Source organism: Lutra lutra, chromosome 13 (genome assembly GCF_902655055.1).
Source record: "Lutra lutra chromosome 13, mLutLut1.2, whole genome shotgun sequence".
Classification (NCBI taxonomy): Eukaryota; Metazoa; Chordata; class Mammalia; order Carnivora; family Mustelidae; genus Lutra; species Lutra lutra.
In genome coordinates, this window is record NC_062290.1 from 76,269,251 (window position 1) to 76,285,137 (window position 15,887).

Genomic DNA, 15,887 nt, shown 5'->3' on the forward strand with positions numbered 1-15,887 from the left:
CACATTTGCCTGTATATTCTAGACGACCTCTAGAAGGATGCAAGAAACTGAAACCATTCATTGCTTCTGGGGCAGAGAACTGGGTGGCGGGGACGGGGTGGGGGACAGGGATGGCAGGAAGCATTTTTCCTATATGCATCTTTTGAACTTTGAACAAAGTGAATTCATTGCCTACCCAGAAAGAGTCAACTTCGGGATATTTAAAAAGTCAGGGTACAGCATAGCATACATACTTAAGTGACCATTTCTATAAACACGCATGTGTGTGTTGAACATTTTTGCACAAAACAGAAGGGCAAGTACAGAAAAACAGACTTTTCACTGCATATGTCCTCTGTACCATGTGAGGGACTTTACCTTGGGCCTCTATTATCGTTACCAAAAAATTTTTCACTAGGAAAGAAAGGGCAAAGGCGATTTGGGGCTTTCTGGGATTTCTAGGAAAGCTTTAGGTTAGTGCAAAATTATAATATAGATATTTATTTTTTTAAGATTTTATTTACTTATTTGACAGAGAGACACACACATACACACACAGCGAAAGAGGGAACACAAGCAGGGGGAGTGCAAGAGGGAGAAGCAGGCTTCCCAATGAACAGGGAGCCTGATTTGGGGCTCGATCCCCGGACCTGGGATCATAACCTGAGCCGAAGGAAGAGGCTTAATGGCTGAGTCACTCAGGAGCCCTAATTTAGAAATCTATATAATACAATGATGTTACATAATTTCTCTATATAAAATAGAAATGCAATGCAAGGTACATATGTAATTTAAAATTTTCAATAAAATAAAATTTTATAGTAGCCATATTTAAAATGTAAAAAAAAGAACAGGTAAATTAATAAAATAATATATTTTATGATCCTAAACCATTATTGTGACATGTAATCAATGCAGAAAATTACTAATGAGGTATTTTATATTCTCTTGTTGCATTAAGTCTTTGAGATCCATCGCTTTCCACCGATAGAACATCTCAGTTTGGACCGGCCAGAGGTCAAGTACTCAGGAGCCACCTGACCTGTGGCTCTCGTTCAAACAATGCGGGTGACCCCGCTCCTGCTCAGTGTGCTGGCCTTGGCTTTGCTTTATCACACACAGGACAAGAAGCCACATCCCTCTAGGGATGGGACTCAGAATGATGGTGATTACACAGGATGAAGTGCTTTCTCATGTCACTGCCATACATGTGTGAAGACATTCTGCTCAGGGAAAGAAGCCAGACACAAAAGGATGATTATTATAGGACTCTATTTTTTTTTTTAAAGATTTTATTTATTTATTCGACAGAGAGAGATCACAAGTAGGCAGAGAGGCAGGCAGAGAGAGAGAGAGAGAGGGAAGCAGGCTCCCTGCTGAGCAGAGAGCCCGATGCGGCCTCGATCCCAGGACCCTGAGATCATGACCTGAGCCGAAGGCAGCGGCTTAACCCACTGAGCCACCCAGGCGCCCCTATAGGACTCTATTTATATGACATGTCCAGAAGAGGCAAACCCATGGAGACAGAAAGTAGGTGAGCAGCTCCCAGGGGCAGGGGCCGGGGGAATGGGGAGCGACCCCTTCATGGACCTGCAGGCTCTTACTGGGTGCTGAACATATTCCAAAGATGACCACGGGGACGGCTGTATAACTGTGAATATAATAAAACCCATCGAAGCATTACCTTTAAAGGTGTAAATTGTGTGACATGTGAATTCTATCTTCCCAGTAAAACACTTACAAAACTAACTAACTAACTAACTAACTAAATAGATAAATAAATAAAGGCATGGTGATATTACTCTGAAGGAATTATTTTATGGACATGGCAATATAAGTAACTGTTGCATTTCCCTTTTTGCATTGACAGCCAGGAATCTCAAAGCCAAACATAGACCTGTTAAAGCATTCAGCGTCCAAATGGACATTTAGTTTATTAATTTTACACTAAGTTCCCTCTGGTTCTTTCTACCCTTACTTTCTCTTTGCCCCCAGTTTCCTTACTTTCATCTTCAGGAGTTGGTTATAATACAAGTATTTTCTCAGCCACTTTAAAGCCCTTTGGGCAGAAGGCCAAGTGTACTGTTATAAATAGTGCTACAAACAACTCAGTTACTTGGGACTCTTTGGTGAAAATATAAAGGCCCTTTGAGAAGAGACTGAGAATGGATGTCTGTAATGAATGAACTAAGAAAGCAGGAACATTTATCCTGAAGAGGAACAGGTAGAGTGGAGTTCTGCTATCCTTCCAGAATCCTAGAAGGGCTCAAAGTCTCCCCTGGGAGGGGGACCCAAGAGATACTTTCAAGCACAACTGGAGGGAGTGTGATGAGACCTGACACCAAAAAACGGGAGGGAACCCAGTGCTGAGTGACAAGAACAGGGCTCTAGCCCAAGTGGTCTCCAAGTGCCGGGAGAGGCGCACGTTTTGGGGATGGCCCATTTACTGCCCCCAGGGCAGGAACAAGGGAGCCCTGTGGAGAGCTTCTCACTCAAACAGGCAGACACCCTGCTTTCTCCATGTGAGTTGTGTTTCCCATGGGCAAAGCTGGAGATCCCCCTCACCTTGTCCATGAACCGGCGGGCCTGAGAGGCCAACTCCTGGGTCTGCTCTGCTGAGGGCTGGTCCTGGGTGATGCCTGGGTTCTCCAGAAGCCACGCTGGGGCAGACGAGGACGGGCTCAGGTCTCCTTGAGCAGATGGCCACCCTGGAATGCACAACCACTCAATGCTGGGGCCCAGAACAGTCCCTCCTGGACCAGAGGGACTCACAGCCAACCTCAGAACCACACCCGCCATCATCTAGCTCCAATCATCATCTCGTGATCACACTGTCCTCACAGGGGTTCTAGGATGCGGGAGGGCAGTGTAGTCCCAGGTACGGGGGAAGAACGAGGTCTGGATCTGCCCTAGATCTCACAGCTGGGGCCCAGACAGGCCTCTGGTTTCCCAGTCAGTGGTTCAGGCTCTAACTCAGACAGACACCGGTTCACATCCCCACCATCCCCTTCCTGCTGTGGCAGTGTGACCTTCAGCATGACCTCGCCTCTCTGAGCCTTGGTCTCCTTGACTCTCAGTGGGGCCGATGTGAAGATTAACTGGGATCATGCATGGCAAGCCTTGGCACAGAGCCCAGCCCCCACGTGGGCTCCAGAGCGACAGGGCTCTCTGTGCAGCAGTGGATTCAAGATCACCCAATGCCAAGTGCAGAGCAGAGCTTTCCCCAGGCTGCTCTGGCTCTAGGCAAGACACTTCCCTCATCTGCATCTGACCTCTTCAAGTCAAAGGTCCCAGAGAAGGGTCTTGCCTCCCTCCCTGGCCTGACCTGAAGCCAGTGTCACTCCAAGGGGAACCAAGTGCCCCCAGAGCAGAATCACAGGCAGAAGGCCCTCCAGCCCCACTGCATCTCCCACACTCACCTGAGGCCCCAGGGGTCTGTGGGGCTTCGGCAGGGCCCGACCACCGCAGCACAGAGTGGGGTTGTGGGATGGTGAAGGACAAGACCTTGGTCCCTTGGGGCACCGTCCCTGTGTGGATGCTGTGGCTGGGCTGGGGCGGGTCCGAGTACAGGTTTACCTGTCCAGGAGGGGAGGCATGAGCAGAGCCAAGTCAGGGTTGGGGCAAACTCCTCAACAGGCCTCCCTCCATTCATACCATCACTAGGCACTCACAAACGTGCCTTGTAATAATTACTGCTACCTTTAGTGGAGCCCTTGGGTGGGGGCCAAACACGGGGCCAAGGACTTACAGGCCCTTCCATCCTCTGTTCATGGCAGTCCTGAAGGGGAAGCCGGGCAGGGACTATCATCTCCATTTTACAGAAGAGGAAACTGAGACTCTGGTTAACTCACTCAAAATCTCCAGCTGGAAATCCTTGGGCTGAGACTATAACCCTGCCATGACCCTAAAGACTCTGGTTTCCCAGATTAATCATTTTTACTAATATTTGTTACCATAATTTACAATGTAACTGCAATTATAATTAATATGGTATTTCACATTTAGCAAGTATATTACAATTATATATTATTAATAAAAACGTTTTTAATCATAAGTATCCCATTGATAATAATGACAATTGATGACTGTCTGAATGAGTGAGTAATCCAACAGGTGCATGAGCTCCTCTCCCAGCCATAGCAGGTCCGTCATCTGAGGATTTCACATGGTAAACAGCCCAGTGCGTGAGGGAGAAGTCTGGAATCGGGCCGACGGCCAAGCAGGTCCGTGTGAAGCACAAGATCAGAGGAGACCCAGGGACGGATGGTGGGCCAGTGCAGGGCTGGGCAGCTACGGTCTGTTTTGGTGAATTACGTTCTAGCGGACACAGCTGTGCTTGCTTATGTGTCATCTAGGGCCTTTCATGCTACCACAGTGGCCGTGAGTCACTACCACAGAGACTGTATGGCCCACAAAGCTGAAAATATTCACCTGTGGGCTTTGCCACTGGCCACTCTGAGTCCTACAACAGGCGATTTAACAGACTTCTAACTTTGCGCAGAGTGACTGCTCAATAACCAGAAGCCACTACCCTCATATTTGTCCTCACCATTATGACTGCTGTTCCCATCATTACACATCACCATCACCACCACCACCTTCATCACCGTCAGCATCATTACCACCATCATTACCATCAGCATCATTACCACCATCATCACTATTGTCACCACCATCACCACCATCATCACCAATGTCATCACCATCATCCCCACCCACCATCACCATCACCAGCATCACCACCAGCATCAGCATCAGCATCACCACCACCATTATCACCATCATAACTATCATCACTACTATGACTGTCATTATCCCCATCACCACAATCACCACCATCATCACCATCACCATCATTACCATCACCACCACCACCACCATCATTCTCTCCATTATCATCACGATTATCATTTATGGGGCCATCATGGAGGCAGGTCCCTGGAAAAGCTCTTCCCCTGTGGTGCCTCAGTGCCTCCCAGCTGGTCTTACTGCTCCCTGCTGCCCCAGGGTCAGGCGTGGGCAGTTTAGGGTACACGCCTGATACACGGAGCTCCCTAGCCCCCAGGCAGGCAGCCTCTCCCTGCTTAAGCTGCTCTTCACGTCCTGGCTGTGGCACAAAAATCTACTCCAAAGTGAGGGACAATAGCCCAGCACAGCCTGCCCCCATTGCCTCCCCCTCCTTCAGACCCAGCATCTGATGAGAACAAAGCTGGATTTTAATAATCCTCTCTGCCATCTGCTCAGACCCGCCTGTGGGGGCTTTCCCACTAGCACCCCTTTCCTCCCAGGGTGACCCAAATCTGGGGACGGCCCAGGACCCCACCCTGCCCCTCCCCCAGCTTCGGGTCCAGCCTACCCAGGCCCAACCTGGGGAGAAACAGGAACGGGAACCATTTCAGCAGAGGGGCCAAAAGCCCTTGCAGAGGCCTGGGAAGGTGGAGCTGGGGGTGAGTGTGGGTAATTTGAAGTTGCTCAGGGGCCCGCCCTCTCCGGATCTGTCTCTGGACACAGCCACCTCCCACCCCAGTGCCCCAGGGCACCCCTTTTAAGCCTGGGTGTCCTGTGGAGCTCCCTGAGGCCGAATTAGCTCCTTCAGGGGGGTTAATCAGTGAACAGTAGACCAGCAACTGTGGGAAACACGGGGTTAAATAATGGACTAGTCTTTGCACAGATGGGTTTCTCACAGCCTTTAAAATGCTAATGTGCTTTATGAATGGGGCAAGGAGGGGAGGGGGGAGTAGAGAGAATAGGAGATGTTTCCCCCACTCCGCTGAAGACTAACCTCCGTGCTCCCGCCCCCCACCTCCACCAGGGGCTCCTGGACCAGCCAGGTCAGCGGAACACACATTTTAGTAAGGGCAGTTTTATGTCAACCCCCCCCCCCCAACTCTTTCTAGGGTAGTGTCTGGTCTCCTCAGCTCCTCCAGATGCCCCTGCAGCTGAGCACAGGGACAGCAGCTGGGGGGAGGTGACAGTGTGGCAGCAAATCAGTGAGATCACCATCAACTCTGGCCCTGAGCTGTGGGAGGGAAGAGAGTCTGGCAGGGACTCAGGAACAGCCCTACCTCCCTGCCCTACCCCCAGTCCAGTTTCAGGGGTGTCCCCAGGCCAGGCCTTAGGACTCCCTGCCAGCCTCCCCTGCTGCAGGGACCATTGCCTAGTCTGGTTCTGCTAGAGAAGGTGGGGTTAATAGTGGGCTCACGAGCCATACTGCTGGGCCCGAGCCCCAGTTCCGGCACCTGCTGATTGGGCGATGGGCAAATATTCTTATCTGCCCTGTGCCTCAGTTTCCCCAGTGGTAAATAACTCAGGACAGTGTTCTGTAAACATCTATGTATCACTGCTGTTATCATCACTATTAACATCGTCATTCTGCCTTGTCCCTGTGCCTCTGCCACATGCCCAGCCCAAGATCCCAAATCCTGCCCACCCAGGCATGGGAGAAGAGCGCCCACTCTGGAATCAGGCAGACATAGGTTTAATCCCCAACTTTAAATCCCTTCCCAGCTGAGGGGTTGAACAAACCACGGCCTGGCTGTGCCTCAGTTTTCTCTTGTGTGGATCAAACGAGATGACTCTGGTAATACTTAGCCTGGGGCCTGGGGTCTTTTTACCACTTAGTACCTGCCAGTCCCTTTCCCCCAGTTCCCCACCCATCGCTGCCCACCCACTGCTGGCCTGCCTGGTTCCCTCCCACGTGGGTCCACCCCTTCCCCTTGGGCTCTGAGCAGATAGGAGGTGGCACTGAGCAGGTCCCTGGGGGGTCCACTCCCGCCAGCTTAGTCTGAAGGAGCAGTAAGACTTCTCTGTCTCCACCAACCAGCCTCCCTGGCAAGGGCTCTGAGCAGGAAGCCACACCGGGGTCTCCCTATGTCTTCAGGGTAGAGTCTACAGAGCTGGGGACAGGGTGAAAAGCCCAGCCGGGAAGCCAGGACCCCTCCCCCCAGGCCCGGTGGGACTGTGCCAGTCCCTCCCCAGCTGGGCTCCATGTCCTCTTGAGCCCACCAGGACAGTAAGCCCTGCCTGTATGGCCGCACCAGGGCAGCCATGAGACTAGGGGACCGGGAGAGAATCATCCTGCTTCTGGAAGAGGCTAGCTGACCCATGCTCACCATTCTCTTGAGGAGCACCCCCAAACTAAGGAGTCATTCTTCAAGAAAGTCAGAGTGGGTGAGCTGGTACTGGACCATTCCCAGCCTCTCCCACCTTCCCTCCTAAGCTCCTCTCACAAATAAGAGATGGGTCTGGTTATCAGTCGGGACAAGGTGACCGTCCATGGGGAGACTTTGGGTCCCCACCGGGTTGTGCTCCCATGGTGTCCACGCCTGCCCACGCCTCATGGTGCCTGGTGCACATGGGCGCCCAATAAACACCTTCATATTAATAATATTCAAAAGAAGAATCGTCCCCATGTCTTTGGAAGTATTTGCCAGGGCTTGGTACACGAATTCCATACACAGACTCACTCTCTAAACTGAGTAAAGGAGGAAGCAAAGAGAAGAGGGACGGAGGAGGTGCTCCAAGGTCCTGCCCCTGGCCTTGAACTCTGACAGCCTCTGCTGCTGCTGGGGACCCAAGTCCCAATATGTTAGATGGGGGAGCTGCGAGTTCGGATTTAATGGCCGGTTCCTTTCTCCGCGGAGCTTCTAGGAGTCTGCAGCCATGTGCACATGGTTCCCCAGGGAGGACACCTCACCATGCCCCACCTAGGTCTCCCCAACTCCCCTGCCCTTCCACCCCGCCTCTGGCTCCGTGCTTCATGGAGCTAGAAGGAGCCTTAAGACATCAGGCGGGACCCACCAGCTCCCAGGAGGAAGGTCTGATTAACCCCCTTTTGCCTGAAGGCGGCCAGGATGGAAGGGATCTACCTGCGTCCAGACAGGTGTGGGGACTCAGGAGAACTGCTCCCAGAACAGGACCTCCATTTTCTTATCAGGGCTGCCTCAGACACACGTCACAGAAGTGCCTCTGGAGGCTTGAGACTAACCTGTGGCAGGGGAGGGGTCCTGGAGCGTGACAGGGACAGGCCAGGTGGGAGCTCTGAGACAGCAGGCAAGGGTGAGGGAAGGTCTGCCTCTCCACCCCTCAGCTCCCAGCCCCTCCTCCACTGTGGCCTGATGAGGCAAGAGGCGGGCAGGGGAAGCAGGAAGCCACGAGGGGCAGCGACAGGACACACTTCCTGCCTCAGCCCCAGAAAGGGGAAGGTCCCAAGTGAGAATTCACAGCCTCCTCCCCAGGCAGGGTGCGGGCTGAGCAGGATGGGTGTGGATGGATTTCCCCCTCCTCACTTGCTCTGCTACACACTGGACATTCAATCTGTGGGGGAGCATGAGTGAGCATGAACCATTCTGGAAGGATCAGGCCTGAGAAATAAGTTCCAGGAGCTGAGCAGAAACTCTGGGCTACTCCCTTGAGGTTCAGAGAGCCCAAGAAACTTGTGTGGGGTCACGGAGCTGGTCAGTAATGGAGCCAGGAGCAGAGCCCAAGTGGTCTGACCCCAGACCCGGTGAAAATCCTGGAAACCCGGATTCTAGGATCCAAGGACATCAAAGTTCATCAATGATGAAGAAGATGGAGCCCAGAGAGGGCAACGTCAATGCCCAAGGTCACAGAGGGACCCTGTGGTAGACTAAGGATTGGGTTCTTGTATCTCCAGGGCCTTAGGAGGCAGGAGCAAAGACTGTGGGGGAGTTTCATCTCTTGGGGGCCAGGCCCCCCACCTCCACCCTACCCCAACCAGTACCTTGGCCCCAAGGCGCAGCTGGTCAATGGTGTTCTCAGCCTCGGCGTACTTGGTGAGGAGCTTGTGGTAGTCCTCCTGCAGGAAAGGGAGAGCGACAGGGTCATGCGCCCACGCCCCTCACCGTGAGACCCCTCCCAGGAGCCCAGCCCCCCAAGGGTTCCTCAGAGTGTCGGAGCTCAGAGGTGGATGCTGAGCAAAACCCCTCAGGCTCACATGTCACACACACCACCATGGCCAAATTCTGAGTGGGAGAGGAGGTAGGACAGCCTGCTAACCTCCCCGACCTTCCATCAGGGATGAGGGCCTCTGGGCTGGTTTACCTTGATGCATCACCCATCCCAGGGACTGCAACTCCCTGCTCATCTGTCCTAATTCCCTGCTGTCTGTCACCTCTGGGGGCTGAGGCCCACATCCGTCTTCCCCACCGCTCTGGTCCCCGCATGTTCGGAGCCTGTGCTTCCTAAGTGGCTTTTTAATGGCGGATGGAATGAATCATCCACGGGTCCCGTAGAAGACTTGGGAATCATAATCGCATTTACTCAGTCACTACTTGCCCTCAACTAAACTGAACAGCTTCGTCACACCAGTCACGGCAGGGAAAAGGCAAAATCAAATGGCACCCCCGCTTCTGAAGGACGTCGGAGGACAGAGGCACGTCTGAAAACCCTTAATTAGAAGAACAGACTCAAGCGTTTCTCCCGTGTTTCCCATAGGAACAAGACCTTGATAACCAAATAGTCAATGAGAGAAAATTTTACTTTAGAGAAGATCTCCAGCAAGTGAATGCAGGAGGAATGACAGCATTAGGATACTATCACTTTGTCACTGCCAAAGGGAGGACTGGATCAAGGCCATGGCCATCAGTGGCTGCAGATATCACAAATGAGAGATGAGCAAGAATCCCAAGAATCCTGCGCCTCCTGAATGAATGAAACACCTGTGCCATGCTCTTACCAAAAAAAAAAAAAAAAAAAGCCCCTAGCCACATAGAGCCGGTGGTCTGGAGGGGACATGGACAGAGGGTTGCAAGCCCCAAAAGCTTCGAGCTCTAGACGGACAACGTGCAGGACAAGGAGAGGACAGTGGAACATAGGAGAGAGATAAGATGGTGTGTCAGCAAACTCCAGAACGTGGGGGACTCTGCAGGACAGAACTGGTTTCCTCAACAAATATACCAAAAGGAAGGAGGAGATTTGGAAAAAAAAAAAACAGGGGTGGGATTGGGGAGACTTGAAAGGCACATCGAGGGGCACCTGGGTGGCTCAGTGGGTTAAAGCCTCTGCCTTTGGCTCAGGTCATGATCCCTGTGTCCTGGGATTGGGCCCCACATCGCATCGGGCTCTCTGCTCAGCAGGGAACCTGCTTCCACCTCTCTCTCTCTGCCTGCTTCTCTGCCTACTTGCGATCTCTGTCATGTAAATAGATTAAAAATCTTTAAAAAAAAAAAAATAAAGGCACATCGATCACAAGCAACAGATGAGCCGTGTTTGACCATGATTCGAACCAAATGAAATGAACAAGCCATTTATGAGACACAATCGGAACACAGACTGGAAACTGAGTAATAGTAGGGAACTGGTATCGGCTTCTAGATAAGCTGATGGGATCGCCACGTTCCAGAAAGCGTGCCAGTCTTCAGACATACACACTAAAATATTTCTAGGTAAGATGATTTGAGGCCTGAAATTTGTTTCAAAATATTCCAGTATGGTGAGAGGGGGAAGAGAGGAGGCCACAGGTAAAAAAGGCTGGTGGGGGCTGGGTGGCAGGTACACGGGGGTTCATTAGACCATTTTCCTGTCATGTATACGATTTGATTTTCTCACAGCAGAAGTTAAAAATAAGCACCGGATTATCTTTGTGGCATGAGTGTAAGCACTGCTCTTTTTATGAGCAAAGAGCTTAGGAACCAGCTTGGGTACAACCTTTGCTCTACCAGCAGGGGATTCCTGGCCTAGTCCTAAGACTTCCTGGGCCAAGTACCTTGGTGACATGCCTATGGACATGGGACCAGCTTACCTGGAGCTGATGGACCAGCTTGGTGGCTTGCTCAGGTGTCTGAAATTCTTGGGGTACCCTGGTGATGGGGTGTGTAGCAGGTGGGTCCTTGGCCGGGCAGGTTTCTCCGCTGCTCAGCAGAATCTCCTGCACGATCTCAGCAGGAGACTTGAAGATCAGCGGCCTGGCAGGGCCCTGGGGCTGCCTGCTGTGGTTCCTGGCCTTGGGGGGGTGGTAGCTCTCATCTTTGGGGAACCTTACCCGGGGTCCCACCTTGGAGAAATCAGGGAGTGGGTAGTTCAGCTGCCCCCGCCCATACTTGGAGGCATCAGAAGATGAACGGCCAGCCAGAGTGGCTCCCTGCCTGGGCGGCAGCCTGTCTTGCTGGCCTGACCTAGGCGGATTCAGGGGGCTGACAGAGCCAGTGAATCGAGAAGGGAGTGTCTTAGGGGATGTCCGTGTCCGTTTCCAGGCTTCGTCCCCCAACTGAGGGTAGGAGAGGCTGGTACTTTCTTTCCACTTATCTGCTGGACCCTGGAGGCTCTGGGCCTGGGGTACCGAGGAGTCTTGGAATTCTGTGGGGGTTGCCAGAGCAACACTTCCTCCAGTGCTGGTGTTTGGGCTTAGGAGGTGGTGGCTGGAGTTTTGTGGTAAGGTTTCTGCCAGGCCAGCGGGCTGGGGGACATCAGTTTCTCCTTCCCAGGTAGAATCAAGACTGTCATTGGGGTGGTCGAGACTCACGGTCCCACTGCTCCAGGACCTTGCAGAGCTGAGGTTAACAGTTGGGTTGTCCTCAGAATGTTCTGGATGTTTGTCTCCACTGGCTTGTTTGCCAGAGGCCACCCAGCCCATGTCCTGACCCCATCCCAGAGCCCTGGGGTTGGTGTTTCCATTGCCCCCTGAGCTGAGACCAGTCTCATACTCCAATCTTGGGGAACTGTCTCCAGCTTCCTCCACCTCAGGACCTCCAAGGGCTTCCTCCAGCTCCTTTTCAGTCATGGCCAGGTGAGGATCCTGCTCGGGGAGCCAGTTGAGAGGCAAGTTGGAACTTTCTGGGCTGTCCACATTCTCTGCTTCAAACTCTGGAAAGACAGGTCACTGCTCAGGATACACCAGGTCTGGACTCACTGTGTAACATTCCCAGAGTTACTTCGCCCCTCTGGGCCTTCATTTCCTCATCCTACAGTGATGGCAAGAATCCCAGTGATTCCCACTCCCCCTCCCCCCTCCATATGGCCAAGTACTTACCTAGCACCTCCTCTAGTTGTCTCCAGTCCTCCAAACCTGATCCTCAAACCTGGCTATCCCTCACTATTTCCCGTCTCAGCAAATGGAAACACCATCCCATCCAGTTGCACAAGCCAGAAGCTTGGGCAGCACCCTGGCCATCACTCCCCCCACCCCCACCCAAACCCTATAATCCATTCTGTCCCCTGATCCTGTCAAGATCACCTCCTACAGAGCTCTCGGACTCACCTAGTGCTCTTAATCCTGCACTACCTTTGCTCTAGCCAGCATCCTCTCTTGCCTGGACTATTGCAGTAGCCACCTAATGATCTCCTTAATCCTCATCCTCATCCTCCATCTGAAGACTCAGCAATATTGTCCTGTTCCCAGGACAGAGTATGGTCCTAAGACCCCTGTCTCCATACCCCATTAGCTCTCCTAATCCATCTCTTTTCTCCGGTCCCCCTCAGTCTCTCCCTGCTCTAGCCATTCCACATTGCTCCAACCACAGGGCTTTGTCATACTCATCTCTCTGCCAGGGTCCTCTCTCCCTCCCTTTACCTAGTTAACTCCTAACTGTCCTTCAGGCATTAGCTCAACCTTGACCTCATCAGGGAAATCTCTGATCTCCTAACGAGGTCAGATTCTCCCTTGTATAGGTTTTCATAGAACTGAATACCTTTACTTTGAAACACTTATCATAGCTCCAGTTCTCCATTTGTTTTCATGATTGTTTCATTAATATCTGTCTCCCCCACTACACTGTAATCTCCATGGTGGCAAGGATACCCTCCATTTTTGTTTACTAGTGTATTTGCAGAGCTGGTGCTCAGTATTTGTTGACTGAATGGAAAGAAGGAAAAGAGCAAGGCTGGGAGGACAATATGATCAAAAAATATCCATCCACCCATCCATTCACTATGCTTCCAACCATGTACCCACCCATCACCCATTCACCCATTGATCCAACCATCCACCCACCCACTTACCCATCCATTACCCACCCACCCATTCATGCATGCTTCTAAGCATCATTCATGCAGTCAATGTTTACTGAGCACCTACTTTGTCCTAGAACCTATGTCAGCCTCTGGGATAGATCCAAAGTTTCATGAGACACACCTTTGTCATCACCCCTGTATCTCTCTACTTCCCTGCAGCCTTTCTCCTAGCACCTCTACATCCTCTGACTCTTTAAAATCTCCTGCAGCCAAGTCTCTCTTGTTTACAGTGCACAGAGGTTAGGTAACTAGCCCAGGAACATGCAGCGGCTCACAGCAACCCTGGACTCACGACCAAGGTCCCACCCATGCTGGCGAGTCAGTCTCTGCAGCGGGGGTCATGCAGCACGATGGGGAAAACAGGTTTTGGAGCCAGGGAGCCCTGGATTCAGTCTTGAGCCCTCTGATCCCTTTCTGGCGACCAGGGGCAGGTTGCTGACCTCTCTGACAACCCTTAACTTGGACCTGAGGCTAGTCCCTCCTACCTGGCAGAAGATGGTGAGGAGGGAAGGAGACACAGCTTGCACCCTGCTCAGCCCTGCGCCTGGCACACAGTAAGGACGCCGGCAGTGGCTATTATGTCATAGCAAGGGGTTACCATGTGACCTTAGGAAGAGATGCCTCTGCCCTTTCCTCCCAGCATGTGCCAGTCACCTCGCCCTGATGGGTTGGAAGTGGCTCCTGAGCAGGTAGTGGTAGGCAAGTCCTGCTTTAAGCCGACCTGACAGAAAGAACTCTGGGTCATGTCACAATCTGCTACCAGCCTAATGCCTTCTCTCTCCACCGTGCACCGGGGCCTGCACCATTCACAGAACCCAAAGTTGGAGGATTTCACGTCTGTGTTTTAAGTGTGACTGGAACCACACGATCAAGCTCGAGCTATTCTCAGTGGTACTGCTGCTCCTGTTTCACAGATGGGCAAACCGAGATTCAGAGACAAGGGACTGCTTGGCAAAATTAGGAATTTAGTCTGAGCTGCTCTCCACGCAAGGGAAACACTCATTCTAGAAAACACGGCATAGCTCCATTGTCATTTGCTAATTGGGATTTTTAGAAGATCTTCAAAATGGACATAACCCTGGGACCAAGCAGTTTAAATGACCAAGGCTATTAGCACATCACATGGGCAAAGATGTACTAACGATATTCATCTCTGCATTTTTTATGACAGCAAGAGTTTGGCCCTCAAAGTACAGACTATCCACCCCATGGAATTGCTTGCATGCATTAAGAATGACTTGTGGGGGGGCGCCTGGGTGGCTCAGTGGGTTAAGCCGCTGCCTTCGGCTCAGGTCGTGATCTCAGGGTCCTGGGATCGAGTCCCGCATCGGGCTCTTTGCTCAGCAGGGAGCCTGCTTCCCTTCCTCTCTCTCTGCCTGCCTCTCTACCTACTTGTGATCTCTATCTGTCAAATAAATAAATAAAATCTTTAAAAAAAAAAAAGAATGACTTGTGGAGGGAGAGATGAGGAGCTGGGAAGATGTTCATGTCTATTAAGTTGCGAAAAAAAGCAGGTTACCCTAGCGTTTGTAGAGTACTATTCCATTTCCATTTGCATATTACATTTGCATACATGCACATAGAAAAGAGCAGTTATCTGGATAATAAGTAAATTTTTCTGTTTTTGCTTTCATATTTGCTGATTTTTCTGCATTGAACATTACAACTTATATAATTCAAATCATTCAAAATTTTAAATTATAGGCTTTATGGATTTTAATCTTAAAAAAAACACCCTCCACTCCCCATCTCCCACCAGAAGGTGGGATATTCAGCTCCCTGTGGGGTGGGGTAGGGGGAGATCAGTCTCACCGTCTCCCGCAGACTCTCCCGATTCGGAATCCTGGCTGTCAGCAGCCTGCGGGTCCCACTCCAGTGGCTGAAGGCACTGCTGGGCCAGCCGGAAGTCTTCCAGGAGCTCGGGGCTGGTGGCATTGGGAAAGGCCCCCTCTTTTCCCCCCCTCCCCTTGGCATCCTTTTCCTCTTCAGCCCAGGCCCAGCGCCGCCGCTGGGGCCCCCTCCCCAGGCCCAGCTCGGGCCAGCGCACCTCCGTCCTGGAGCTGGCCATGGGACCTAGCCTGGGCTTCACCTGGGCCACCTCATCTTCAGGAGACAGAGCTGCCACTGCGGGCGCCTCAGTCACTGCCACCTTCTCTCAGTTCCGGCCATCCTACCTGCTGCCTGTGGGAGACACAATCAAGGGACAGCATCATTCTTTCAGTCCCCGCCCAGCTTCGAGCAGGTTACCAACAGGAACACTGGGATGCAACAGCCCTGGAGCACCTGCTGGCTCCAGCCCACGAAAGCAGTGCGACCTTGGGCAAGTCACACCACCTTCAGTCTCTTTAGCAAAACCAGGAGCTCAATTACTTGAGATACAGGGTTAGGAGCCAGAGGCCGGCCCTGGCAAGAGCTCTGGGTCCGGGGGTGTGCTAGGGATTGTCACTGTGTCCCAGGCTCCATGCATGGGTGCTGGGACAGAGAGCCCAGGAGGGAGCAGACAAACAGGCAGCGACTACAAATTAAAGTGAGCACGACAGGGACACATGGGGACATTGTGGGAGGGGGCACAGTAGGCTTAGGAAGCAGGCAAGGCTTAGTCCAGGGAGCCTTCCCTAACCACCGATGGGTAAGAATGCAGACTGGGATGGGGGTGAAGAAAACATTCCAGCACTCCGAATAATTGAAAACAGGTACTCAAACCAACACACACTCACACACACACACATTCAGAGCAGCACTATTTGCAACAGCCCAAGGGGGGAAATGGTCCAAATGTGGATGGGCAGATGCATGGATAAACACTGTGGGATACACGTGAGACCTAACAGTGCTCAGCCACAGAAAGGAAAGAAGGGCTGGGACTCACCACCACGGGGATAAACCTGAACAACATTAGGAGAGGAGAAAAGAAGCCAGGCACAGAAGGTCACTTGTAG

At 52.0% G+C, this 15,887-nt stretch overlaps 1 protein-coding gene across 9 annotated transcripts in view; it reads right to left on the bottom strand.

The window, feature by feature from the left end:
* Positions 1–15,887, bottom strand: part of AKNA (AT-hook transcription factor) — a 62,709-nt gene that overhangs the window by 33,271 nt on the left and 13,551 nt on the right. For 7 of the 9 annotated variants that reach the window (XM_047699285.1, XM_047699286.1, XM_047699284.1 and 4 more), the window contains exons 2-6: positions 14,761–15,129; positions 10,742–11,802; positions 8,723–8,797; positions 3,399–3,555; positions 2,545–2,687 (exon numbers count right to left, since the gene is read on the bottom strand). In XM_047699285.1, the coding sequence (XP_047555241.1) occupies positions 2,545–2,687; positions 3,399–3,555; positions 8,723–8,797; positions 10,742–11,802; positions 14,761–15,016 (1,692 nt within the window). In that variant the 5' untranslated portion in view covers positions 15,017–15,129. The remainder of the gene's footprint in view (positions 1–2,544; positions 2,688–3,398; positions 3,556–8,722; positions 8,798–10,741; positions 11,803–14,760; positions 15,130–15,887) is intronic. The other 2 variants (XM_047699288.1, XM_047699287.1) reach the window with 2 other exon arrangements.